Source organism: Rhinatrema bivittatum, chromosome 15, assembly GCF_901001135.1.
Source record: "Rhinatrema bivittatum chromosome 15, aRhiBiv1.1, whole genome shotgun sequence".
Taxonomy (NCBI): domain Eukaryota; kingdom Metazoa; phylum Chordata; class Amphibia; order Gymnophiona; family Rhinatrematidae; genus Rhinatrema; species Rhinatrema bivittatum.
The window spans coordinates 70,863,710-70,890,733 of record NC_042629.1 but is presented as its reverse complement, the minus strand read 5'-3'; the positions used below and the strand labels follow the sequence as shown (position 1 = coordinate 70,890,733).

General features: G+C 45.0%; 2 protein-coding genes across 5 annotated transcripts in view; one reads left to right on the top strand and one right to left on the bottom strand.

The window, feature by feature from the left end:
• The first annotated feature begins 39 nt into the window (after positions 1-39).
• Positions 40-26,954, top strand: CCDC27 (coiled-coil domain containing 27). Of its 2 annotated transcripts, none has more exons than XM_029579050.1 (14): positions 40-411; positions 5,405-5,492; positions 8,200-8,352; positions 9,762-9,912; positions 14,179-14,292; positions 15,414-15,589; positions 16,513-16,674; positions 18,413-18,646; positions 19,950-20,112; positions 20,464-20,594; positions 21,665-21,742; positions 22,666-22,878; positions 24,339-24,443; positions 25,724-26,954. In XM_029579050.1, the coding sequence occupies exons 3-14, from the start codon at positions 8,209-8,211 to the stop codon at positions 25,859-25,861; spliced, it is 1,809 nt and encodes a 602-aa protein (XP_029434910.1). In that variant the 5' UTR covers positions 40-411; positions 5,405-5,492; positions 8,200-8,208; the 3' UTR covers positions 25,862-26,954. The 2 variants fall into 2 exon arrangements, with proteins under 2 accessions (XP_029434910.1, XP_029434909.1); XM_029579049.1 differs by lacking the exon at positions 40-411 and adding an exon at positions 1,988-2,115.
• The window catches only part of LOC115076980 (burkholderia TALE-like protein 2), a 40,033-nt gene continuing 15,027 nt past the window's right edge, over positions 2,019-27,024 (bottom strand). The window contains exon 2 of one of the 3 annotated variants that reach the window (XM_029579061.1): positions 2,019-2,141. The gene's annotated coding sequence lies outside the window, so the exon portion shown is untranslated. Of the gene's footprint in view, positions 2,142-15,238; positions 15,578-19,935; positions 20,064-27,024 lie in introns of those variants that run through there. The other 2 variants (XM_029579060.1, XM_029579062.1) reach the window with 2 other exon arrangements.

Here is a 27,024-nt window from a genome sequence, read left to right as displayed (position 1 = left end):
ATGGGGGTTGCCTGGCAACGGCGGCACTCGCGGCGCCGCCCGCTCCAATGTGGCGCGCCTCGATCACAATGAAGCCACTCGGGAAATAAGAGAGGGGGCTCGGGCGCGGGCCTTCGTGCCAAGTCGGTCCACCCCCCTCCCCCCCCACGGGGACCACTGCCAGCATCTGGGAAGGGGCCGGTGGAGGAGCAATCGCAGGGAGTGGGACTGAAGCGCGAGATCATCCCAGGGCTTGCAAGGGCGCGGAGCTTCGGTCGGCTGTCGAGAAAGCAAAGCACGGGCGAGCCAGCAGGACAGGGAAAGCAAAGAATGGGGACCATTCATGCACTCCAAGTAGCGTAGAGTAAATACAACTTATGACCTTTTCTGGCCCCCGGAAACGTTTTCTGTGGATGCATGCAGCTGGCAGAGGTAAGTGATGGGCACGGGGGGTGGTACAGTGCGAGATCCTGAAGAGGGAGGAGAAATTAGGAATCGTCCCCTATGGGAAGCTGCCTACCTATTTAACCTACAGGCCCTAGGGCAATTTTCCAGGGAATCCTTTTGTAGGCTGGTGGGAAGAGGGTGCTCAGAAGAGGACGAAGGGTCAGTATTGCTGCAATTATCACTTTGAGCTTATTCCTCCCTCCTCTCCTACTGCAGTGGGTAATAAAACATGCACAGATCCTGCAGGGCAGCCTTCAGCTCAGACCACCCGCCCGTTAAGGGACCCCTAGCTAATTTCTACTCTTGCATAAAGCAGAGCTCTGTTGGCCAGAAGGCTTTGGGGGTGAGAAGGAGAGGATCAGCATCCCCATGGACCCAGCACCCCCCATTATATCCCAGTGTCCTATGTAGAGGATAGCTTCTTTAAAAATGTGGTATATAATGGGCTAATGGTTGGTTACAGAATGTGGGTAAGGGGGCTGCAGCCTCATACTGTATTTGCATTCTTATAGACCTCTGGGCTGAATACCTTCCATGACTAGTGACGCCTTGTGCTTTAGTTTATCAAGTTGCTTTATCTGTTACATCTGAAAACTTTGGTTAATTTTCAAAAAGGATGAAAAACTTAAAAAAAAACCCCAAAACCCCACAGTAGTAAAAAAACATTTATGACAGCTTTATAATGAGATGATTAGTGTTGTGTTGTCAGCTCTTATGGGATATGCGGGGGGTGGAAGAGGAATTGGATTCAGACAACCACCAACACAGCCCTGACTTTTCCGGTCTGAGTACTGATACGCAGACATAAGTGTAAAAGCACAGGACTGCTTCTAAGGTCAAGTCCATAAGAAAAACACATCAGCACTGTCTGAATTTTCAAGAAAGCTCATTGAATAACTGCACAGAGCAGCAGTTGCTACCTTTAAGAGATACATGGGGTAACCTGCAAGGCGCGGCAGATACTGGCATAAGATGTTTTTTGGGCGGAATGGATGGACCATTTGGTCCTTTTCTGCTAACATTATTACTATGTTATATGTAAGTCTGGGCTTGGGTCTCTGTGCCTGTCTCAACTCACATTTGCATTGCTATGGATGTTGTGGTCACCTGCTGTTAAGGAGGTATCTACTATTTAAATTTAAAAAACAACAAGTTTGTAAAGTTTCTGCCTTGGTTTATCAATTACTTTTAATATTCCTGCATTCATTCATTTATTTTACTTAACAGACAGCTTGTATTTTGAAACATAGAACATGATGGCAGGTAAAGACGCCACAGCCCATCTGGTCTGCACATCCACACCCCCTGCTCAGTTTTATAGTTCCTTTTCCAGAATATTTTAACAGCTTATAACAAGCATCAACAGGAATGTTAATAAAAAAAGAGCTAATACCATTTTGCCAACCCATTTTATTATTGGAATTTCTGTAATTAACTTGCTGTAACAATTTAACCCCCTTCCTCTCCAGTGTAAGCACCCTGATCAGTCTTTAGGCTGCCAGAGGACAGAAACAGTCTGGACTGTGGCGATTCACTCATAAACTTTTATTGATTGCAGACAGAAAAATCAAAATAGAAACAGCCCTTCTTACCTTAGCGGTTTTCATCCAACACGAGCAGCCTCTCCTCTCCCTGGGGAGCTGCCCTGCATCAGGATTCTCTGGAGCTGCTCCTTCAAGGTGTTCTGAGGTAATCTCCCTCATACCCCTTTATACCTAGGTTAGAAAGGTTTTCTGAATGTGAACTTCGAGCTATTGCACAACAAGCTCCTTCGGGCCTTATTCAATAAAATATGTTTCCCAAAGAGACAGACTGGGAAAGCATCCTTTTTGGATGTCTCTTATGGCAGGACTGCAGTAAATGCAATGAAAACCTTAGTTCAAGTCATACTTGCTGTAGGTTATATGCATTCAGATACTACCATGACACCATCACATTTGCAAAGTTAATGACCACAGAACAGAACTAATATTCAGCACTTTATTTTAGCAGTTATAGACATTTTTGTTTCTTTTTTTATGAGAAGGGTAGTGGATGTGTGAAATGCCTTCCCAGAATGCACGATGGAAGCTAAAACAGTAACAGACTTCGAGAAGGCAGGAAACAAACACAGGGGATCCTTAGATGCAAAAAAATAAATAAATAAAAATTGAAGCGATATTAGAAAGACAAGCTAGTGACATTGGGGGTAAGTGGATTGGTATCAGAGACTGGATGGGTTACCAGCAGAGAGCAGAAGGCAGAGCCTGGGCAGGACACAGCAGACTAGCAGATGTTAACTTGGATATGTTCTGAACTAAGAAACAAGCAGAAGAGAGTAGCTAGGGACAATGTTTAGGACAGGGCTTCCCAAATCTGTCCTGGGGTCCTCACAGCCACATGAATTTGCAGGATATCTATGATATGCAAATTTGCCATGCAAATTTTATACAAAATCATGGGTCATATATGTATATATGATATAGGACCCGTGATTATGTATAAGGTGGGCATGGCAATAATTCAGTTGCTCATTGAGCTTTGCGATGTATCAGCCCATGAAATGAAGGTCCTATAGACATTTCTAGATAGACAGGGGGTGTATATTTCCTGGACAATAAGTCACAATGCTCAATTCTATAAAGATCTAAAAAAAAGATAGCAGCTGGAACTTTGTTGCATTACGTATATTGTTGTTTCCACTTTCTGACTCTATTGGGTTAGGTGACCAACCTTAACGTACCATGGAAGAACCATAATCCCTCTGCATTTCATTCTGACTCACCCAGGGGGCAACACAACCCTGTGAGCTGAGCTCATAGTAATGAATTAGGAAAGACTTGGATAACAGCTTTATTTCCCCAAGCTAGGATTGTCCAGTGGTCAGTTATCATCCCAAGAATATTGAGAAATGAAAGGGATGGTGCTGAGAAGAAATCAGGCAAATTGGGAGGACTATAAACTGGTTTAGGGAGCAAGCATAGGACGCTCATGCAGCTTGAGATCATAGACTTAAACCAGCAGCTGAATCTGCCTAGCAAGCTGCACACACAGTAAGTGGCAGACGTCCTAGCTCTAGCTTGCCTGGCCTGTCTGGTAAGCGTTGCAAGGGCCCTTGGAGGCCGGATGTTGGGGCAACAGCTTTGTGCTTAGAAACTGGAAAGAGAGGAGCACTGAGTGGGAACTATATCGGATATCTTGCTTGCTCGTGTAGCCAAGTTATGGAGGACATGTAGAAGTTATGGAGGAAGGTGACCAAAACTCTCCTGGATAAGGAGTGATAATCTATGGATGGTCACACTCCAGGGATATATCCTTAGCAGCGTGGACAGGAATGACTGGGCTGAGTGGAAGGACCAGCTGACCAGTTTTTGTCATTATCTATTACTTAAACCATCTTATATTCTGAAATTTCCGTATCGTTCAACACGGATTATTACAGTGAAAAAAATATTATGTTACTCTGTTTCTAGACGTTACTGTGTTACACCGCAAATATTTTCCGTGTACAACCCTATCTTTATCCCAATGAAATGATCTCTGAAGCAAAGGTCCTTTGCATTGTCTGCCTGATTGCAGTAGGATTTAAGTCTCTGCAGTACAGATTGTTTGCTAAAGCATTACTATAAGGAATAACAGACATTCCCATTGTCAGCCAGAACACACAGTCTTATGTAGGTTTTATTGCTAATGAAATTGCATATAATTCACATCCGTTCCCGTGGACAAGGTCTGTCTTTAAAGCTTCTGAAAGCTTTTTCTGTTTGGCTGCTCCCACCATTATGAATTCAAGGAGGGTTAAGGGGAAGTAGAGGGTGAGAGCTCTGAAGGCATTAACAGGTCCATGTAAATAAATCAGATGATGTGTCCCGTAGCTCCATGATGCAGTCTGTGTTGGCGTTAAAGCCATGGGGTAGGGTATCCAAAGAGAATATTAATAAGGTTCCTGTGCTAAAGCCCTTTCTGAAACGTCTTCGAGGAAATCAGTAAATTGGTGTAATACAGTTTGGCTAGGACAGGAAGGGTTGAAATTGGACAGTAATTAGAGAAATTGGAGAAATCAGCTGAAGGTTGCTTAGGTATCGGTATAACCAAGACTTGCTTTAAGGTTGATGGCATTATAGCAGTGGATAAAGACAAAATGACGATTGAAGTTTAAGTGATGTAAAATGTTTGTACTAATATTTTTTTAAGATTGCAATGGGGCATTGAGTGTGTGGACAAATAGAATTTTTCTGTTTTGATATTATTAATTTTATGGTGTCAGAATTTACTGGTGTAAAGGTATCCCATATGCAATACTGAGATTCATTGGGGATAGGAAGTTGTGAGTAACTGTCATATATCTTTTTGATTTATCAATAAAGAAAGTAGCTATTTGATTACAATATTCAACACTAGAAGAAAATGTATTTGAGATATCAGCTGTTGATAAAAGTTTTGATTATGGAAAAAAAGATGAGTAATTATTGTTAGCAGATTGAGTTCAAGGCATTTTTTTTTACTGCATTAATTCATCATGATAAGTTCTTAAATTGCTGTAATATTCTGACTTCGTTGATGACAAGGGATTCTTTATCCAATGGTGTTCAAGACACCTTATTTTTTTTATTCATATTTTTTAATTCACAGATATACCAGGGTGCTTAATGGTTTCTTTTTGATCCTGGGGCTGATCCACAGTAAAAATAGCCCAATGCTTTTCTTCATATGCAGAGGGTTCAAATGATCAATGATAAAAGAAGAAAATGTTTTACAGGGATGTGCTCATCTAATTATGTGGCATTACATTTTATTATATAATATTAAACTAGTTTACCAAGTCATCCATTTCTTATCATTACAATATCAGTAATGTTTCTCAGAGGTTCGTTGGCTATAGTTTTTGTTCATTAACTTAATGATGCCAAGGGCAAGATGTATTCCTTCAAATTGGAAATGTTTCTAAAACTAACACATTTGTCACATCCTTTATTTACTTAATTTTCTTGCATTTCAGGCTGTATTATTTTGAAGGGTGAAACTATTCGAATACACGGTTTCAATAAAAGACAAAAAAGATGGCTGAAAAGTGATTCGATGATGAGGTATGCTAATCCTGGCCAGGTTTCATTGTGGAGGTTTCTGATTCAGACATTTTGGAATGCACAATGCCCCCCTCCGCTAACGAATGTGTCTCTGTGGGATCACACACACCGCAGATTTATTCCTGCATTTCGAATAATGATCTGCATTCCACCAGGGAACCAGCTGGTGGGGAACCTTCCACCAGTCAGAAGCCAGAGATCAACATCTTCCATAAAGTCACAGTTTCAATTAAAGAGCTCATCAAGATCGGCTGAGCCCCCCTCTCCCCCCACCACTACCACATATACACACTTGTACTGTAACCTACTCAACACAATAGCAATCTGCTGTTTCACATCCCAGTCCTACAGGCACACTGGGTTTTCAGGACAGCCACAATGAATACGCAGCTCCATCTCATGCCCGTGAATTATGGATACCCTGAACATCAGATACATTAGGTGTGCCTCTAAGACCGGGATGGGAAACATTGATTCATATAGCACATGCAATATATAGAGAATATTATATGATATCATTTACGATAACTGCTTATACCAGAAAGAAAGTGTTTTCCTCAACCAAACAGAATCAATTCCAATATAGCTTTCTCTGGTTTTGTTGGTTAGAAAATAGAATAAAGCCCAAAAGCATGCGTTATGGTCAATAAACAGGCCAATGGGTGTTTTGTCCATTGTAGCTGGCATGCATGCTTTCAGGTCCAACTTTAAGATTTTGGCACCCAGGACTGGAGGGCAGACCCCCCCCCCCCTGAAATCAGAGGTTGGAAGGGGGGGGGGGTTGAGTGCCACAGTGATGCCTTTTTAAAACAGCACTGGTGCATGGCACTAGAGTAAGCAGGAGTTTACTCTTTGGTTCAGGTACTTGGCACCTTCCGAATTTGGCCCCCCCCTAGGCAGCTGCCTGTTCCTCTATCCCGGCCGGTCTGCTTTAAGTGTTGGCATTTTTCCTCTCACAGATGACATGTAGAAGACGGTCACTTAGAATATGGAGAGAACAGACAGTTCCATCTCCCTCTCTTCCCCCAAGAATCAGGGTTGTCTCAGCCCAGAGAGGTTGAGCCAGTCCTGGCTTTGTAGCTCCTCCTTTCTTAGGGAAATCAGAATGAGAGCTCTGAATTTGGAACGGGGCCTCACCGAGTATGCAATCCAATCTGAGAACCATGAGCAATATTACTATGTACTCAATAAAATTTGAACAGATATTCTGCAAGGCCAAACTGGGTGCAGGATACACTCACAGGCACTTACAGGGCTGGCGATTCCAATAGGTGAACTGAGAGGTCACTTAGGTGCCAGGCATTAGGGGGTGGCAAAGAGTAGCCATGTGGGGCCATGAGTGGAGCCTCTGTTAGTGTGTGTGTGTGTGTGTGTGTGTGAGTGAGAGGGATTGTGTGTGCATGAGAGAGCAATGATGTTAGTGAGAGGGAGGGAATCTGTGTAAGGTGTGTGTGTGTGAGTGAAAGAGATTGTGTCTATTTGAGAGAGCAATGGTTTAGTGAGAGAGAGGGAGGGAGCCTGTGTAAGGGGGTGTGTGTGTGTGTGTGTGTGTGATAGAGGGATTGTGTGTACATGAGAGAGCAATGGTTTCTTGAGAGAGAGGGAGGGAGCCTGTGTAAGGGTGTGTGTGTGCGTGTGTGTGTGTGCGTGTATGTGTGTGTGTGTGTGAGTGAGAGGGATTGTGTGTGCATGAGAGACCAATGGCTTACTGAGAGGGAGGGAGCCTGTGTAAGGGTGTGTGTGTGTGTGAGTGAGAGGGATTGTGTGTGCATGAGAGAGCAATGGTTTAGTGAGAAAGAGGGAGGGAGCCTGTGTAAGGATATCTATGTGTGTGTGTGTGTGTGTGTGAGTGAGAGGGATTGTGTGTGCATGAGAGAGCAATGGTTTGGTGAGAGAGAGGGAGGGAGCCTGTGTAAGGATGTGTGTGTGTGTGATAGAGGGATTGTGTGTGCATGAGAGAGCAATGGTTTACTGAGAGAGAGGGAGGGAGCCTGTTTAAGGGTGTGTGTGTGTGTGTGTGAGTGAGAGGGATTGTGTGTGCATGAGAGAGGAATGGTTTAGTGAGAGAGAGGGAGGGAGCCTGTGTAAGGGTGTGTGTGTGTTTGTGTGTGTGTGTGTGAATGAGACAAGGAACCTAAATGTGTGTAAGAGGGTGGGGGGGCCTGTCTGAGTGAATGAGGTTGGGGCTGGGGCCTGGACCGGAGGGGGCGCAAGACAGAAGAGAAAGTTTGCCTAGGGCGCTTAATACCCTTGCACCAGCCCTGGGCACTTCCAAAAAGCCACATGAAAGGTTGTGCTCCAAATGGAAAGAAAGTTTATTAGAAGCGTCTTCAGTTAATGTAGAAAAAGTAAAAGCTGCAACTTCACAGCAGAACAAGTAAGACTTCCCTCTCAGTCTTCCAGAAAGCCTCAAACCAATTATAACCACAGGGTCCCCACCCTAGCCCTCAATGTACTCACTTTCATTCTCAGGTGGCTCCAAGCTACTCAGGTCCCCTGTTCTGGCAATGTGAAGTCAAGCAGGCAGAATAAACCTGCTGTAAGGGCCCTAAGCTTGCCCCCCTGGGAGGTGCTTGCCCCCTGGGAGGTGCAGCTATAGGGCATTGGCTCTGCATTTACAGCAGTGAGAGGGGAATTTATGAATCAGGCAAATGCTTTCTTTTTCCTGGACTATGCTTTTTTTTTTTTTTTTTTAATGCCCTGAAAGCCGGAGAGGATGAAACGCGAACTGTCCGTGAAGATGAAAGGTTTCCCTGAGCTCCAGCAGACAGGGAGAAGGAAACTCCAGACCCCTGGCCCCTTCATACCCAGGATGGAGAGCAAGTTACAGATCTACAGGAAGCTGGGGTCGCACGACAGGGTAGGTTAGAGCATGCAAATGAAGGCTGGGGATGACCAGTGGCAGCCCCGGTGGCGGGCTCTCAGCGCCGATGAGCTCATGCACTTTGTTGCATATGAGGTCACGCCCGTGACGTCGTAACACTTTTCGCAGCATTGGATTGGCGCCGGGGGGGGGCATCTAGGGGCAGTAGAGTTTTATGACGCCGAGTGGTGTTGAGCAGCGGTGGGAGGTGGATTTAAGAGGCAAGTAGAAAAGAGGTTTGGTGTGGTGCACACAGGGTCAGGGCGATTTCGGAGTCCTATGCACGCCCGTTATGAAATAGCTTGGATGCACATACATGGGTGCCTAATCTTAAACGGGCGTGATTCTGGGAGCACAAACGGGCGTGATTCTAGGAGCACAAATCCTGCTTCTACCACATAAACTGGAAGATTTGCAGGTTTCACCAGTTTGCCCAGTTAAGAGCGAGGTTCTCCAGACACCCCCCCTCCCCCCCGGGTTGAATACGCTCCCCCCAGTCACCCCAGACCCTTAAAATCCCTCTGGGATGGTTAGTTTTTTTTAAACTTTCACTTCGTCCCTAGCAGAAATAAACTCGCTCGGCGCTGTACCTGGGCGCGTGCCCAGGTACAGCGCCGAGTTATGTGCATGGACGTCCCTTGGCCATGCCCTGCCACCCAAACTGCACCCACACCAAGCCCCTCCTTTGAACTGAAGTGAGATGTGCGAGCACGGGAAATACCATCCACATCTAGGCGGCTGTTAAAAACACGGTGGGTGCGCGCCAGCTTGACGTGCGCCTGCAGCTCTCAATTTCGGCACATGCCGGGCTTTTAAAATCCACTTTCTATTTTTTAAAATAAAAAAAAAAGTTTGTACATATGTTCCAAACCCACGCTGCCTGTAGCGTGTGTGCTACTATGTAATCTGCACCAAACAGTTACATTGGAAGACCGCAGAATATAAAAACCATACAAACAAATAATGCACCCCCCTGTGCATTATGTGAAATTTTAGGTATAATTTTCTAACGGGTCATTTCTGCCAGTTACAGCACTACGGTACCCGCAGAGGTCACCTTTCAAAATTATCCCCCCTGAGGCTAGACTGGAAAGCAAAGATGGTAAAACTGGCAGAGGCAGGGAAAGGAGAGCAAGCTTGAAAGCAGACAGAATCACGGGAGCCAGGCGGGATGCCTCCTGGGGTATTAAGGCAGCCGAAGGGGTGGCCACCCTTGGGATTGGATCTAGTAGGCTTGGAAAAGGGCCACATTTATGCCGCTATGTAAAAAAAACATGGCAACAGAGGTTGGAAACTACAGGCTGGTTAAATTAAATTACAATTTCTATTTCTAGATTCATTTTTCTAGGCTAGCAATGCTCTAAAATTCTAGTGTGTGTTCTTTTTTTCTTTTTTGCCTTTCCCAGTCTGAAATGTCAACTGCTATCAAAGAAGATTTAAAAAAGGTCAACTACCCGTTTCATAGGCTACGAAGATCCTTGGGCGAACATTCCCTTACTTCTCTAGATTCTGGAAGCTTCACCAGAAGAATGCATCTCGTTCCCATTCCAGATCGTGGTAAGGCCCATGCACTGTAGCCAGTTTTTGTAATATTACTGCTACTGCTATTGGTTATTTGTATAGCTCCACAAGAGGTACAGATAAAACACACTACAGACATTCCCAACTCCGTGGAACTTACAATCTAGCCTCCAAAGACAAGACAAACAAGAAGAAGGATATCCGGGTTAAAATCAACAAAGCCTAGACTGAGGAGAACGTCGTTCAAGACCTAACAGCAGTCCCTACCGATGGCTCCAATTGTCAGACTGAGTACAGCTGCAAGAAAATCAGTACATCACCCCTCTGAAATGTACCTAAGAAACATGGAGTGGGCGGGACTTAAAGGGAAATCTGCATCTTTAAAGTCTAACTTCTCTACTTTGGAAATGTAAATTAGATCCTTCCTAAGGGAGAAGGCCAGCTTTTAAATCAGTAAATTGGAGAAAAGGTAAAAAGCAGGTCATACTTAGCTTAGAATTCAGGAGGCATAGGCAGGGGCGGCCATTTTAACTGCTATTACATATATGGAGAGGGAGTGCAAGGGATTGTTGGTACCAAGGTGAAAAATGTTTTACAGCGACATTTCACCATTTAATCAGATGGCACAAAAATGTTCAACGTATATTTTCATCTACGGGGTGTCCAGATGACCCGGTGGATTGGCACTGGGTTACAGGATCGCTTCCTCTCCTGGTTCAGATCTGGCTTAGCCAGGTGTTGACCAAAATGTGCGCCCGTTAAAAACAAAACCCCTTAGGTGACTCCGAAATTGAGGTTTGGGCTTCATTGCCAGTCACAGCACAGAGGCCAAAGCTGACCAGGCCAAGAGAATGATTTACCCGATTCACCCTTGCAGGTGGCACATTCTGGAAAGGCAGTGAATGGGTGGGGCAGACTCTAGATAAAATTACAGCTACGTGGATCATTCCTCTTCCTCCCTCCACTCCATCTCCCCGGCCTGAGGAGCATTTCAGCTCCAGGCACATTCCTTTTCCTGCCCCACCCCCCCCCCCCCCTCCAGGACCCAGGGTGTGCTGAGAAGGCGGCAGGGAAGCTCCCATCGTCGTAGGTGAGCTCCTGGGAGCACAGCGGGTGGGTTCGGTGCTGCTGGAAACCTGGGAGCAAAGTCAAGTGGCAGCTCGGCTGAAAGACTCCCCTGGAGGAGAGAGCCGGCAGAGCGAGGGAGCTAAACGTGGCAGAGAGCACAGCAACAAGCTCCACTGGCTGCGGCAAGGCTTGGGCTCCCGCTGTTGCCAGCCTGGCCATTCCTGCCACGGCTGTTCCCAAAACTGTGGCACTCGAGGCAACTTTCTATTCCATCTGCAACTTCCACTGGGAATCGCACTCCGCGGCTGCTTTTGTCATGGTTTCAGCATTGCATTTTTTCCCCCCCCCCCTTTTTTTTAAATAATGTGACTGCTAAGCAATTAATGCAAATAGAAGTTCCTGAGCATGGCATTGTATAAAACCCATTAGGGGCCAGTGATCGAGTAACTTAGCAGCCACATAACTACTTTCTCCTGATGTGAGCAGTGCTGATTGTACACATTTTATCTGGTTGATTTTAAAACCCCTACGCGTGGTTTTTTTTTTCACACGAAAAATATACACGTGTTTCTAAAATAAATAAGAAATTTACACATGTTCAATGCACTGAAATACGTTCTTTTAATGCCTTGCGGGTATTCAACTAGTCACTAGTTATTTCTAAACAGGACTATTGTAGTGCTTTATCCATCGGCATATATGTCACGCTGTTTACAAGTAGTGCAAAACACAGCGGCCAGATTATTGACAGCACTCAACTACACCATCATATTACTCCAGCCTTGTGCTCCCTCCATTGGCTGCCATAAAATGGAGTATACAATTCAAAATTGTAACAATGATCCATCGTACGCTAAATGGTAACACCCCGATGTGCGTTAATTCAGCTTTAAAATTGTATAAATCATCATGTACACTTAGGTTAGCAGGACAGACCTTACTATAAATACCACCTGCAAAACAAGACAGGCTCAATGAGACGAGAGAGAGGTCCTGTTATGTGGCTGGCCCATACTTATGGAACAGCCTCCCCAGTGAGATCTGGAACATCGACTTTCAAAAAGCAGGTCAAAGCTTTCTTTTAAGCAAGTTTTTAATACTAATATATGAGTTTTAGTTTTTCAGCCTTTTAACATGAACTTGATTTTTTTTTTTTTTTTTACTGTTGCTTTGAATGTTTATTTGTTAAGCTTTGTCATTTGGGGTTTTTTTTTTTATTTTATGGTTTTTTTTTTTCATTATAACAATAACTTTTAAACTGGTTTGCGGGCACACGTATGTCAACCCGCGCCCAGGGACACAGCAATTTTATAACAAATGTGCGCATATACAAGCATGTTATAAAATAGGCTGGCCACATACACGTGTGCCTAGTTTTAAGTGGGCACATGCCTGTGTGTGCAAATGCCACTTCTACTGCGTAAGTGGGGGGATTTTAATAGGGACACGCGCCAACACCATTGCCAGTGAAAGATAAAAAAACAGAGAGCAGGGCTAAATGGTAAATTTTTCCAAAGGTTAAAGGTGAATAGTGGAGTGCCCCTAGGTTCTCTTCTGGGATCACTGCTTTTTAATATATTTATAAATGACCTGGAAGTGGGAACAACAACAAGAGAGGTGATCAGATTTGCCAATGACTCAAAATTATTCAAAGTTGTTAAATCGCAAGAGTCTTGTGAGAAATTGCAAGAGGACACTGCAAAACTGGGAGACTGGGCATGCAAATGGCAACTGAAATTTAATGTGGACAAGAACAAAGTGATGCACTTAGGGAAAAGCAACCCAAATTATAGCTACAAAATGCAAGGTTCCACATTAGGAGTCACAACTCAGGAAAAGGATCTAGGTGTCATCGTTGATAATGCATTGAAATCTTCTGCTCAGTGTGCAGCAGCAGCAGCAGCCAAGAAAGCAAATAGAATGCTAGGGATTATTAGAAAAGGAATGGAGAATAAAACAGAGAATTTCATAATGCCTCTCTATTGCTCCATGGTGAGACCTCATCTTGAGTGCTGTGTGCAGTCCTGGTCACCACATCTCAAGAAAGATATAGCAGAATTAGAAAAGGTACAGAGAAGGGCGACCAAAATGATAAAGGGAATGGAACAGCTCCCCTATGAGGAAAGACTAAAGAGGTTAGGATTCTTCAGCTTGGAGAAGAGACGGCTGAGGAGAGATACGATAGAGGTCTATAAAATAATGAGTGGAATGGAATGAGTAAACGTTAATCTTTTGAAAAGTATAAAGACTAAGGGACACAAAATGAAGTTATTGCACAATGAAGTTATGCATAATTATGCTCTGGAATTCATTGCCAGAGGATGTGATGAAAGCTATTAGTGTAGTTGCATTGAAAAAAGATTTGGACAAGTTCCTGTAGGAAAAGGTAGAATTGCAGAAATCCACTGCGTATATTCTTGGGATGAGCAGCTTGCAATCTATCTGCTCCTTGGGATCCTGCCAGGTACTTGTGACCTGGCTTGGCCACTGTTAGAAACAAGATACTGGACTTGATGGACCTTTGGTCTGACCCACTATGGTAAATCTTATGGTTATGTTCTTATGTAAAACCAGTTCATCCCCAGTTCACCCAGTTCAGCTAGGCTTGCCAAACTCCCTTAGTTTAAATGCCTTTACTCCCTTCAGTTAGTCCCAACCTTCGAACCCTGCAGATCTACCTAGTTTTTTAAATGTTTAAACTTAAAACCTCCGCCATAGCAGAATTAAAGTTACACGGCAGGGGATCTGGGGGCATGCCCAGGTAGGTAAGTATATTTATGCGCACATCTCTGGTGCATGCCCTGAATCGCCCATGCCCTGCTCCCTTTTGAAAACTTCTGCGATGTGCACACTGTGGTACATATGCGCAGATCCCGGTGGCTTTTAAGATCTGCTCGGTGTGCATGAGCTTGACTCATGCGCCCATCTCCCGGTTTTGTGTATGTACCTCAGTTAGCTGCCTAGAACTGCAGATAGATAGGGTTACAAATTGTGAACATAAATAAATCTGCCTGTAAACACACATGCGCGTGTAAGTTGGGGGATAGAGATATGCGTATCTTATCATTTGCTTGTTCCTGATATGCGCAAGCTGTAAAATACAGTGCTGGATCTCTGCGAGGCCATATGCATGCATTCATGGAGCTGTGTGCAGGTTCGTCTTCTTTTCTGCAAAGCCAGCAGCCTTTTAAATGTAACCTGCCTTTTTTTTTTTTTTCGAAATAATATATTCAGCAGATACAGCCCCTTCTGAATACTCACCTACCCAAGTAAGCACTCAGAGCAATTTGGACCGGTGGAGCTCGTGGACTCTTCTCGCTGCCCAGAGATCAGAATCTTCCCTCAAAGGTAAGAGGAATGGCATAATCCAATCTATCTAATCCGCCTGTTTTTCCACCTGCCTTCTGTGTGAGAATCTATCACAGAGCCAGTAAGAAATGTGCTGGTTATTGTCTGTAGACTGACCGTGTGTTTCCAGGTTGACCACCATATGCAAAAAAATTCCCTTTTTTTTTTTGTTTTTCATTTTACGGCAGATGGGCATCAAGGCTCTAAATACGTTTGGCCCCTGAAGCTACACGGGCTTCACAAACAGAACTCACTAGGATTATTTATTTTGAAAGGTAGCACTGGAGTGAAAATGATCAGATCAGAGAAAGTAGGGCTTCATGAGACCTCAAGGGATCAACTAATCCCGCTGCTTCCAGCTGCTCATATAATCCTCCCATGATGGAGATTCCACCACCTACCCCGGTAACTTATTCCGGTGCTTAATGAGGTTGCTAATTTTCACTTTTGCCCAACCTAATTCTCCCCTGTGGTTATTTAAGCAGATTTCGTCTTGGGCTTTTTTCAAGTGGATCTGGAGAAGAGTCAACAGCTTTCCTCATTGTTCCTTGTGGAGACTGTGACAGCCGCCTTCTCTCCAGGCTGCTTCAGAGTATCCTCCTGGATTGAAGGTCCCGACTGATTTATGCAGACTGGTGCTTTATCAAGAGCATAAGCAAATCCGCCAGGCTAGCAGCCCGCCAGATTTAAAATTCGGATTTACGCTCATATATTTTGGAACCCCCCTGACAGGACCCAATCCAGCCCCCTTTTTACATTTTTTTTAACTAGGGCACCTACATGCAGAGTTTGCGGCTTTTAAATACATGATACTCAGGCGTGACCCAAATACTAGCGCATGAGCTAATATGAGCAACGCTTTTAAAATTCACTTCCGTCTCTTATGAAGTTTCCCCTTCCCTTTATTACATCCTGACTGAGCAAAGCTCATCTTTATGTCTGTGACTCAGTCCTTTATGTTTTTATTAGTGTTTTAACTGTACACCGTCTCAATCGTAGGAAAGTGCGGTCAATAAACCCCAAATAAATAAAATACATTTTATTCCTTTCCATGGCTGAAATATAGCCAGCATGACATGATTATGAATCCCATCCAAATGCTTCTGTCTTGTTCTTGATAGCCGGCAAGGTCCCTGTCATTCAGCACTTCTATACCAGCCCCAAATTTTCGACTTCGATAGATGAAAGTCTGGACATCTCTCCATCCTTACACCCAATAACGGGTGTGCAGTCCTACGGCTTAGAGTCTGCTGTAGGACAGAAAGTGCCCTGGTACATCACAGTCCTGCAGGAGAAGGTAAGAGGAAATGGCTTTCTTACATAGAAGTTTGCCTTCCACAGCCAACTCTGAATCCATTCAGCATGAATGTGCTTTTATTAACTTTAATGATACAGAATCGTGCATTAGGGATGGGACTCTGGTGCGTTCAACATACATCAGAAAAGTGATATGCTATCATGAGACTAGGTACTCCAAGACTGGAAGACAAAGCTTAGTTTATACTAATTTATTTACATTTATAGACTGCTTCATTTCAGCTTCTTAAAGCGGTTGACAAAAAGCAATCATAATTGATTTAAAACTTCCATTAAACAAACAAATAATAAACAAACATTAGTAACAAACCCAACATCATAATAAACACAATAAAAATAAACCATCTAATACAGCAATTAATCTATCAGTTTACTTACCATCAGAACTCTCAAAATGTCATGACATCTTCTGTTTAAGATGAGTGACTGTAGCATTCCTTGTGCCATGTCAAGACCCAATGCTACATGATAATAAGAGGTAGGTATGTGCATTCGTTTCATACGTTTCCCATTACATGTCAATTAGATGTGCATTTGTTTCATATGTTTCATATTACATGCTTGTATAGGAAACGTATGAAACGAATGCACATCCCTAATAAGAGGTAGAAAAAAGGCTCAAAAAACCACAAAGGAATCCAGATATTTACTGCATTACCTAGGCATCAAATATTGATAACCATCTTTAAGTCACTTAGACCAGTGTTTCCTCAAAGCTGTCTCAGATTCTTACCCAGCAGGGTATTCATGATAAACATACATGAGATATATTTACATGCAATGGAGACCTTAGGACTAGGCTGGAGAGACACTTGCTTGGGGGGAGGGGGACTTACATCAGATGTTGTTCTATGTGAATTGCAGAAATAGACACTTTGAGATTGAATGTGGTTTTGCCTTCAGGAGCGGTGCCTCCTCATGCTGGGAGAAGAGATTAACCGCTTGAACAAGTGGGAAGTTGAGTGCGCCAGAAAGAATGATATCATTTCGATTCTTCGGGAAGAGGTAGAACATCTGCAGGAACAGCTGGACCAGCTGCAGAATGGGGACATCTGCAGGGTGGAGGTACGTGTGTGTCTAATTTTTTTGCTTTCCAGAACTTAGGAAATCATTGTAACCATTTCCAAAGAGGACGAAAGCAAATTACAGCAAAGATGCTTGCAGCCAAGCTTGAAGACATGCCAGTCCTTAGCTGAGTCACAAGGAAAATAAGGTTTCATTAATTGCTGGCTCAGCACTGGCATATTTGAAGGCAATTAGAAAAAAGTTATCAAGGGGCATTCTTGGATATAAAATCTGCTGTATCCATCACCGTTACAAAGATATTTGATGAGAGGATTTGTGAGGCTTCAAAGTGAGAGGTCACCACAGAGTTAACATCTATGTAGAAAACAGGGTCATTCCATATGTCTGATGCAGGCTAAGTCAAACTGGGCTTTATCCCACTGCATTTATGGATTTGAGGTTGCAGTTGTGCTAAGTTAAGTTCAGGGCTACTAGTCCATAGACTAGTAGCCCTGACCCAGATGATGCACAGCCATTTGGAGAACTTTAGTGCACACCCTTCTTGTTCATCCAGTGAGAAGGGTCCCGCTGTGCAGTGCAGCGCAGCAGCGCCTTTACGTGCGAACGGATCGCAGGATGCAGCAGTGGCACTTCACGACAGGTGAAATGTTTCAGTCACTGAAACCAATAGCGTACTCCTAGTGAGAGCTACTCACAAGATGCTCTTTAAATGGACTGAATCCGGAACAGCTTGTTGCAGGGTACTGTGTCCATTTGTGAAGTAATTTTGTAACATCATGCAGAAGTTTGGCAGGGCAAACTCACGCACAATTTTCAAAGAGGGGATACGCGCATAAATCCACTTTGAAAATTATCCCACCAAATCTATCCCCATGCACACTTGCGCCTACTGAAACGGGCGCGGAATTTCCTCTTGGAAATCTGAGCGCACGCGTTTGAAAATCCGAAAGCATGCACGGAAATCTAAACCCACTTCCCAGCTCCGTCTCTGCTCAGTCCAGGTAAACTTGCATACAAACTTGGCACATGGGCGCAAGGTTTACCCACGTTATGGACAGGCAGTTTAGTAAAAGGACATCTCTGTGGGTAAAACACTGTTTACAGAAATGACTCTCTCTTTGCACAGCCTTGATCTGTCACGTTTTGTCACTAGATGGCAAGGTCTTCATCAGGAGGAAAATCTTGAGTTCATTATTTTAATAAAAAACAAAACAAAACATTTTCTATAGAGAACTTTGTGGGCCAATATCAGTACCGAGACATTCACGCTCTCCTGTGCCTGTTGGGATTTTTTAAAAAATCCAACTGGGAGAAGGGGAAGGGATAAGAATGAGGGCGGGGGGTCCCCGAAACATACAGGACAGCAAAACGTTGTGTGGCCTGACTCATCAGAGGTGAGCTGGGAATGCTTCAGTAGACAATTGAAAAATATTAAGCACAGGAGCACATGAGTAGGATTTTTGGAAGTAACTGTGCCATGCGGAGCTCTAGTTGCTGTATCGGTCTTGGACACATGGGTGACCCTTTGCCAGACCTGTCCATGGATCAACCTGAAGTAGAATCCAGGGGTGGGGTCGGGCACATGGATCTTGCAGGACCCGCCTTCAGAAGGTCCTGCATATTTCTCAGGGGCTTGTGCGTGCATTGCTTTCTTTGGATAATTTGTACGTTGGGCCAGTACCCCGACGACGTCAAGAATCCTAAGGCGCCGAATTTAGGGAGCGCCAATGTACTGCTACGCTACCCTTTCAACGGGCTTCGTCCATTGCTTTTACAGGACAAAGGTCCTGTCCTGGAACCCCTGGGTCAAGTTGAGCTGTTAGAGGTGATCAAGGAGCAGAGCAGCACGGGGGAGGAGGAGGAGGAGGAGGAGGAGGAAGCGGAGCTTTCCAGCGTCAAGGAAGGCAGCTCGAAGCAAAGTGTCTCCTATACAGATGGCGCGGCAGAGACGGAGTTGCCCTACCTCTCAGATTCCTCCGTAAGAAGGGACTCATCCCAGCTGGAAAGTGAGGTAAAGGCTAAGTCAAGAAGTGACGTGTTTATTATAGATTGCGATGTTATATTCAAATGAAACCCATTCAGCTCTACTGTTTGCTGGCTGATCTCATACCTACTCAGTCAGCATAGGGGAAGTTCTGTTGTGATTTAATCACAGAAAAGGGGGGTGTTTAAGGATGACCAGAGGTGGTTCTGTTTTCTCAGGCAGATCCAAACCCGGTTTTACCCTTGCATGGGGGTAAAACCAAGAGTGGTTCAGTCTTTCACTGTAAAACAGGGCCAGCTGGTTCATCCAAACTGTAATTCAGTTGCTTCCCAACCAGGATCTCAGCCAAAACAAAGGGGCCACTGTATGTGTTCTATCTGTGTGCACTGCCTCCAACGCATACAAATACATCTCATGCACATTCATTATGGATGTCCTGAAAACCAGGACCACAGCTGCTTATCCCTGCTCTAGAGACTCTCTGGATCATCTCCTGTATTTCAACAAGGTGATAAGGAGAACACCAAAGGGCAGATAAGGGAAGCATGGCCTAGCCACACAGCAGGCCATGGGGAGTCAGATTGGTGCTAGTAGGCTACAAGTCCCTAGAAACTAACTAGCTTAGAGCCAGTAGATTGGTGGTGGCTACCAACCAGCAAGGTCACGAGAGTTAATCTGTCAGATGTGCGTGCACCTCCATAACTAATTTTGGTAGCCGTTTAGATTTTCAGAAATATTGGTTGTAAGGCATGGTGGAGGGGCAGGGAAAGGCATTAAGTGTTGGTTTACGTATGGGATCTTAACGTTCAACTATACAGGATGGTAGAAAACGAAAGAAGAAGACAAGAAAAGCTGACTTGGATAAGGAGCAATATCCTACAAGCTGTCAAGTTTCTATGGTTGGTAGCTGGGTTAGATCCTTGTAGAGTGGACAGGAATTACTAGGCATACTGGATGGGCCAAACTGTTCGTTCTCTGCAGTCATCTAACATGTTACTATCCTTGGAAAAATTTGCTTTGGATATCTGGCCCATGATTCATGAAAAGAGATTTTATAGTACAGCATTTGCAACATCTGTGATAATGATAAATTAAGGTCTAACCCATCAAACAATAATGTAATTCTGTAAAAAAAAAAAAAAGTCAACAGCTGTTAGAGAAAAAGATATATATAATTCCACTTTTTTTTATGACCTAATTTGTTAGGCGTTACTTTCTGCCACCTGGTTGTGGATTTTGTGTTAGATGCGCAGCTGTCTTCAGAATTAAAAAAAATAAATAAATAAAGATTTTAAGCACACTTGCATTTCACTCATTCTCCATGACACAGGAAGAGTCCTTGGTAGAGCCATTCATTCTGGATGAAGCCGATTTCATTCAGCAGATGGAGAAAGAAAAAGAACTCCAGACCGAAATAGACAAATTACAGAAAGAGAACCAGGAGCTGCAAGACGAAATGGAAAAAAACAGGAATGACTATGGGATATGTTCAGGTACAATCCTATAATACGTGGGATGGGCAGGGGATCGACTGCATTCAAAGGTTGGGCAGGCGAAAAATAAAACCCCCACCTCATATACCAATTTGTATAGGTTTCCTTTCTCTAAGAACAGCAGGAACTACAAGCCCATGGATGCAATGGACTAGGGTTACCACCTTAAACAGGTCTACTTAAAGAGGCTCACCTAATCCTGACTTTGCTCCACTGCATGCAGGGAGTTGTAGTTCTGATTTCCCCTTAGAAAAGTAGACACTACATCTCCCTGCATGCAATGGGGCAAAGCCAGCACTGGCCTAGCCTCTCCCTAATGTCATGCAGCTCATGGCATGATCCATTTTGCAGGTACCATCACTTCTCTGCAGAGGCAGCTTTTCATCCTGGAATCCAAGCTACGGAAAGCAGAAGCTGAGAAAGAAGGCATGGCAAAAGAGCTCAAGGATAGGGCAATTCAGCTGCACGCCATGTCTGTGAAGGTACTGCCATGAACTCCGTCAAGATCGGCCACCGATCTCTTGTAAACACCAAAAAAAAGCTCTCCTTGGGAGGAGAGGGTCTTGGAGAGGTGAGGGTGGGAGTGTGTGAGGGGGGTTCTGCTTTTGGGACCGACAGAATGATGTCATCCCAAGACGCACATCAGGGATTGGAAGAGAAACATCAGTCTGAAAAGGATGTCAATGCATCAGCTCAACCTACAGTAATACTGCGACCAGTATTGATACAGGCTATGGGGAGAGCGTGAAATTGTTAAGTGATGAGATGGGGATTTCAGCACTGAATACAATTTTGGGGTGTCTCTGCCTTGGCGTGCCCAGTTTTTACATTTTTGAGAACTCTTGCTTTTACCTCTTTTAGTCATGTTTCATTCGTGCGAAGGGCCTTTGTCTGTCTGTACTCCTGGATCGTGGGCCCTCTCCATGAACCTATTTGCCTGAAAGTTGGTAGGTGGGTCTCTTTCTGACACCGAAACACTCCTGCTAAATTTCAACCAAGTCCATTACCTGCTATTAATCAAGTTTACTTAGGGAATAGCCACTGCTATTACTGGCATCAGTAGCGTGGGATCTCCTTAGTGTTTGGGTAATTGCCAGGTACTCGTAGCCTGGATTGGCCTCTGTTGGAAACAGGATGCTGGGCTTGATGGACCCTTGGTCTGACCCATATGGCAATTTCTTATGTTCTTATGCGAGAGCCCTGACCCATGCGCTGGGAAGGCAGGACCTTCCGAGGAGCAGTTTTGTATTGCGATATAAGCGTATGCTTTTCCAATTATTTTCCCTATGAGCACGCAATGCCTTGAATGTCTTCTGCTGGCAGAGTGCCACATTGCTTTTCATTCCTCAAGCTGAGTTAGAAGAGATTATTTGTTGGGCAGTTTGCAAGGGGACTCCACTAGAATAGGGCTCAGAAACCATTACTAAGGGTTTAACCACTGTCCCCTGAGCTCCAGGGTGTGTCATTGTCCTGAGCAGAAAGGTGCTGACCTGCCCTGAGAACGGGGACCCCTCACGGTGGGCCTAACTGGTGCTCTGCTACTTTATTTCAGTTCTCAAACTTGCACGATGAGCGGAAACACCAAGAACTGCTGGCACAGATAGAAGAAGAAAACTACCTCCTGAGACAGGTGACTCCCAGCCTTCTTCTCCCCACAGCAGTGGCTCCTCTGGCAATGCTAGGGAGAATCTCACGCCTAAAAATGTAAAACCAAAATGTTCTGTTTTGAAAATGGACACAAAAGGAACCTATTTTGTTCTTGTTTTCAAACGAAAGCACGGCTCCGGTGCTCTCTTGCTCTTGTTGGGAGGGAGGAGTGATGAAGACAGCCCGCCCAGTTCCATTCGGCCCAGCCCGTGCGAAGAAAATCATTTAAGCTGCGGCACCCGCAACTTCACATTAGTAGCCGTTTCATATTTCTCTTGCCTTTTTCTGTTCTGTTTTGAAACTGATCTCCCTGTTGTCATGTGCAGCGTCAAGAGGGGGTTTGGCCGGTGCAGCGATCTGATTTGATCAAATACCTTTGGATGCCTTTCAGGGCCTGATTTCCTAAGGTGTTTCTCCCAGAAAAAAAAATACTTGAGCCTGGTCATGAGGTTTCTCTGCCAACAGGTTTGACCGTCTGGGTATGAATTTGCAAGAGATGCATTTACATACACTGGGTTGTCATGCAAATTCATAATCAATGTCCTGAAAAAACAGACCAGCTAGGTTAGGCTGCAGGTAATTAAGTAGGCGGAAACACCTGCTTAATTACCTGTTGTAATTATTTTATTTTTGCTGTAAACCGCTTTGGGTTAAATTTTAAGGAGAGTGATCTAAACATGCAACCTAGGATCTCACTTCCCCTGTCCTCTAACTCTCTCACCTCCAACACCAGTACCGATTTTTCAGCCCTAAACAGAAATGTTGAGATTCTACTCCCAGCTGCCCATATTGATCCTTGTCAAATCCTGGCCGGTTGCTCTGTCCTTCCCAAGACAGTGAATCCCTCTCCCTCTGTGTTTTTTGTTCGTGATGTGCTGACCCATGCACTAATCTGCTTCTGCTTAGCAAGTTTCGATGCTGAAATCGGAGTTGGCAGAGCGGGACAGGCAGCTCGAAGAGTCGAAGGCTGAGATCCAAAGGCAAGAGAGACAGGCGGAGGACAAGCAGTTGCAGCTGAAGCGATGCCTACGGGAGAGAAAGGAGGCAGAGAACCAAGTAGAGACCTTGCAGCACCTCGAGCACAAGACAAAGGTGGCACTGGAGTACATTCAGTCCAGGGTAAACTTACAACTCCCCCTTCTTTCCAGCTGGCAAAAGTGGCCATGCCTTAATTAAACACCATGACTTATGCTGCCGTGGCACCGTGCAACCCCTTCCTTTACACAATGGAAGCCACGCTTGCTCAGGTGTGCGTCACGTGACCGGGCAGGAACACTCCACTTTGTGGCTAGCACCCATGTCATCCCTCTGATGAATCTCTTGTAAAAATGCTGCATTTTTAAGAGTTAGTGCCACCCCCATCCTAATTTGCTTATTTTAGAAAGTTAAGTCACACACAGGGCGGGTGGTAAAATCTGTATTACTGCACACCTAGTAGTGCCTTATTGCCCACAGGCAATTTGCAAAGCGATTTCCGTGACTTAAAAGTGTGCTATCCATTTAAATCAGCTGTCGGAAAACCTGTGCTTCCTCAATGCAGCTAAAAATCCACGGGTTGTGGCTTCCAGCAGCTCAGAGGGGGGCGTTCTGTGACAAGGGAAGAGGAAGTGCATGCGTAGAGGGCATTTTCAGATCTTTGCAGGTTCTCTCTCTCTTAAAAAAAAGGCAAATTCCAGAAAAAGCAGGTGCAAGTGGCTGCCCGGACTTTGTACCCGCGGGACATTTTGACAGCAGAGTTTGCCCTGAAAACTGGTTCGGAGCCCGCGGGTGAAAGGGGCCCCCGGATTTTGTCCCAACGTGGACCGTTTGAAAACGGCCCTGTTGCACGGCGAAGCTCTAACCCATGGCGGGGCAACTTTAAAAAATGCTTGCGGATCTCACTGCTGCTTCCACGTGAACCTGCACTAAGGAAAGGATCGATGCCTCTCTGCGCTCACAGTGCCCTGCTCAGGGGCGCGAGCCTAACACTCAAACCGGAATCTCCAGACCACACCGCCCCCCCCCAAAAAAATTACAGGGAAAGACCATCCCGCAGGGGCTGCTCCTGCTGAGTGGTCTTCGGTAGCTCTCACCTCATCACATATTACTCCCCCCCCCCCCCCCCCCCGGGTTTAATGTTCCGTGCATTTGCAAAAAAAAAAAAAAAGAAAATTGCAATTTAGGTTTAGCTGCATGGAAGAGGAATCATTTTTAGCACTTTTCCACCAGCGCTGAAAGTGCAATAGCACGGACTCACTCTGTCCATCTGTCTGTCCCAGGTCATGATAACCCCCATGTTCACAGACTGATGAGAGTCCAATTTGGGGAGAAGGCAGAGCATGACCCTGAAATTTACCCCAACGAAGAGGACCTGGGGTCATTAAGGGTGGGGCCCTTTTTAAGAGGGATGAAGGTTGACCAGGGCTATAATTACGTAGGCACAGTTACTTATTTCAACCATAAGATCTCTCTAAAGGATACAACCCTCTGCCAGTCCCCTCCCACCCTTTATTTTATAAATATATATATATATATTTTTTTTTTTTTGCTTGATACGGAAATGTTTCAGCCTAGGCCTTTGGTTTCTCTCCTCTCCCAAGTTTGAAAGATTCCGGAGCAAACTAGTCCAAACCACGTACAGTTCACCAGGCACCAAATCCCCGACATACGAAGTGAACGATGGAGACATCTTGGATGCCATGCAGGTAGGGGCCTCTTCCTCACCATCACGGCCTGGTCAGTCGCCAGAGGGACCTTTCTCCCAGAAGGCCCTCACCATGAGAATGCCCCAGCATCCCCCACTCCAGACTCTTTACCCTGGGAAAGTGTGAATAAGGGAGGAAAGGTAGAATTTAGGACAGGACAAGGAGCAGCACTGGTGTGGGAAGAAGGGAAGGTCATTGCGCCTGTGTTACCTTCCTTGCTGTGTAATCACGTCGACCCTGGGATCAAACGATGCGCTCTCTTTTAAATTACCCAGCAGAAATACGTCTGACTGCACCCCCATAGTAACCTTTCCCGTTAGTGAGATCAGTTCTTAGTCTGACACCCTGATGAACTATGGCTCTCTCCCCCCGTGTTCCCCGTTAATGGGGCCAGAACTCCACTGTAGACCACACAGGGCTCCCTATGGCTCTGAATAGAACCTCAGATACTGTATTTATATTATTCTTCAACATAATCAGTCAGCAGACCAAAAATGCCCATAGAAAACCATAACTGGAGTATGATGATCACGTATATCATCAATACAACATCATATGCAATCAAATTAAATAAATGAACAGTAACTACAGACATTTGAATTAAAATGCAAACCAGTGACTAAAAGTCCTACCCCCGACACCCAACATTGGATGCCGCTTAAATATTAAATCTACAGTTTCACTTGGTATTCACTGCCCTGCTACGGTTGGCGGTAATTGAAATCCAAATTTCTGCTGGTCAGACTGATCTGTGCTGGACTTGGGGCAGTCTGCCCGTGTTGCCTGCTGGCCGGTGGATTCTTTATATACCAATGGGCCTGCAAGTAGTCCTTACTGCCTGAAGAAAAGCTGGGGCGGGGTGTTAAACCAGGATGGGCGTATTCCCCAGCAAAAAATGGAGCTAATTTGTAGCACTATGGAGGCAGAGGGTTACTCAGTTTGGAAAGGGTTGGTCAGTTCTGCTTTCAACACCACTAGGTGGATGGAGTTGAGGTCCTGCTTTGCTTAAGGAAGCCAGAACTACAAGTCCCTGCATGCAGTGGGGCAAAACCAGGACTGGATTAGGTTTCCCCTGAATAAAGTGGAGCTGGTCGGGGGTGACCGTAAGTAGCGTCCGGTGCTTCAGGCCCGAATCTTGATTTGGACGCCAAAACCAAGCAGCTTGGAAGAGGCAGGGGGGTGGGATAGAAGAGTTAATACAGCATAATAATAATAATAATTAAAAAAAATGATTCCTACATGATTTAGAGGTGTTTCTCTTTTGTTGGTTTATCTTTCAGAAAATAATTGCAGAGCGCCTGGAATTTCAACTACTACTCAAACAAAACGGAATTAAAGTCCCGGCCCCACTCGCTCCTGAGCCTGTCGTCCCAGGTTCTCCTCGGCAAAGCCCAAGTAAGAAGAGCCTTGGGAAATAAGAAGGTTTTCCGGCAGGAAATAAAGCCAAAAGCAGACCTCCTGCCTCACCCTTTCTCCATGTCACCTCGGTGGAGGTCCTGCCTAACTCTAAGCAGCCAAGCGACCAAGAACAGGACACGCGCGACGGGCAGGAGCAACGTCAGTGACTTTCAGATTTCCGTTGTTGCAGTGGCTCTCGATCTATTTGCGATGGGAAAGCATGGAGTGAGGTGGGGTGGGGGTTTACATAAGGGTGAACAGCTGTGGGATGCGAGTTCGGATTAAGGTCGGTTATTACCATCTCACATGGCTTACACAACATGAGCGGGTTGATCTCTTGGAGGCCGTCCCTGGGTGTTTATGGTGCTGGAAGAAGGTCACGTTGATGGTCACCGAGTGGCTCCCAAGCTGACCATCTTAGCAGAGGTGGACGGGCACTGAAATTGAATTGCCTTCTCACCTTCTGCTGGGTTCGGGAAGGGGGGCATGGCACAGGCCGCCTTTGGAGTGGATGTGTGTGGAGGAAACCTGCAGCGACTTCCCAGGTACCCTCAGAGCATCCGCCATGTTTCATGAACACTAAATCCACTGCAAAGAGAAAGCAGAGCTGTTGACTGCCCTTCCTTTCAGTTCTTGGACAACCCTGTAGGACTCTAGAGAGCTTTGTTTGCAGTTTAAGTGCCGAGAAACACTTTTTGCCAAACTTTTAAGTGCTGAAAACTATTCCTGGTGCTCACATCGCACTGTTCCCGTGCGCCCACCCTCTCTACCTGCCGCCGGAGCGTGCTGAGGCTGCCGCCATCCCTCTGCCATGGTGGGCATCAGGAGGAGGTTCAGTCCATGCACAAATAAAGGGATAACGAGGGGAGGAGGAATGGAGGACTTAAATATGCCAAACTCACTTGTGCAACAAAGGCATTTAAGATAGCGAAATAAAAATATTCATTTACTGCCAGAGAATATTTGCTGAATTTGTCAGGACAGGAGCTTCACACTTTAGTCTTAACAAACAAGGACATGGACACACATACGCACACCGGCACAGCCACACGCTTGCACACGCTCTGTAAAGGCACTTATCACACACAATGTTTTGCCCCGACATCGTTTAATTTGTGGTTTTGTTTCCTGATTTATTATATATTTTTTTAATTCTCGGGTATAAAAAGAATTCTGTTATTTG

Coding starts and splice junctions, on each gene's coding strand:
- CCDC27 (XM_029579050.1), top strand. CDS start 8,209: ATGAAACGCGAACTGTCCGTGAAGATGAAAGGTTTCCCTGAGCTCCAG. Junction 8,353..9,761: donor AGCTGGGGTCGCACGACAGG/GTAGGTTAGAGC, acceptor TGCCTTTCCCAG/TCTGAAATGTCAACTGCTAT. Junction 21,743..22,665: donor AAAACTACCTCCTGAGACAG/GTGACTCCCAGC, acceptor GCTTCTGCTTAG/CAAGTTTCGATGCTGAAATC.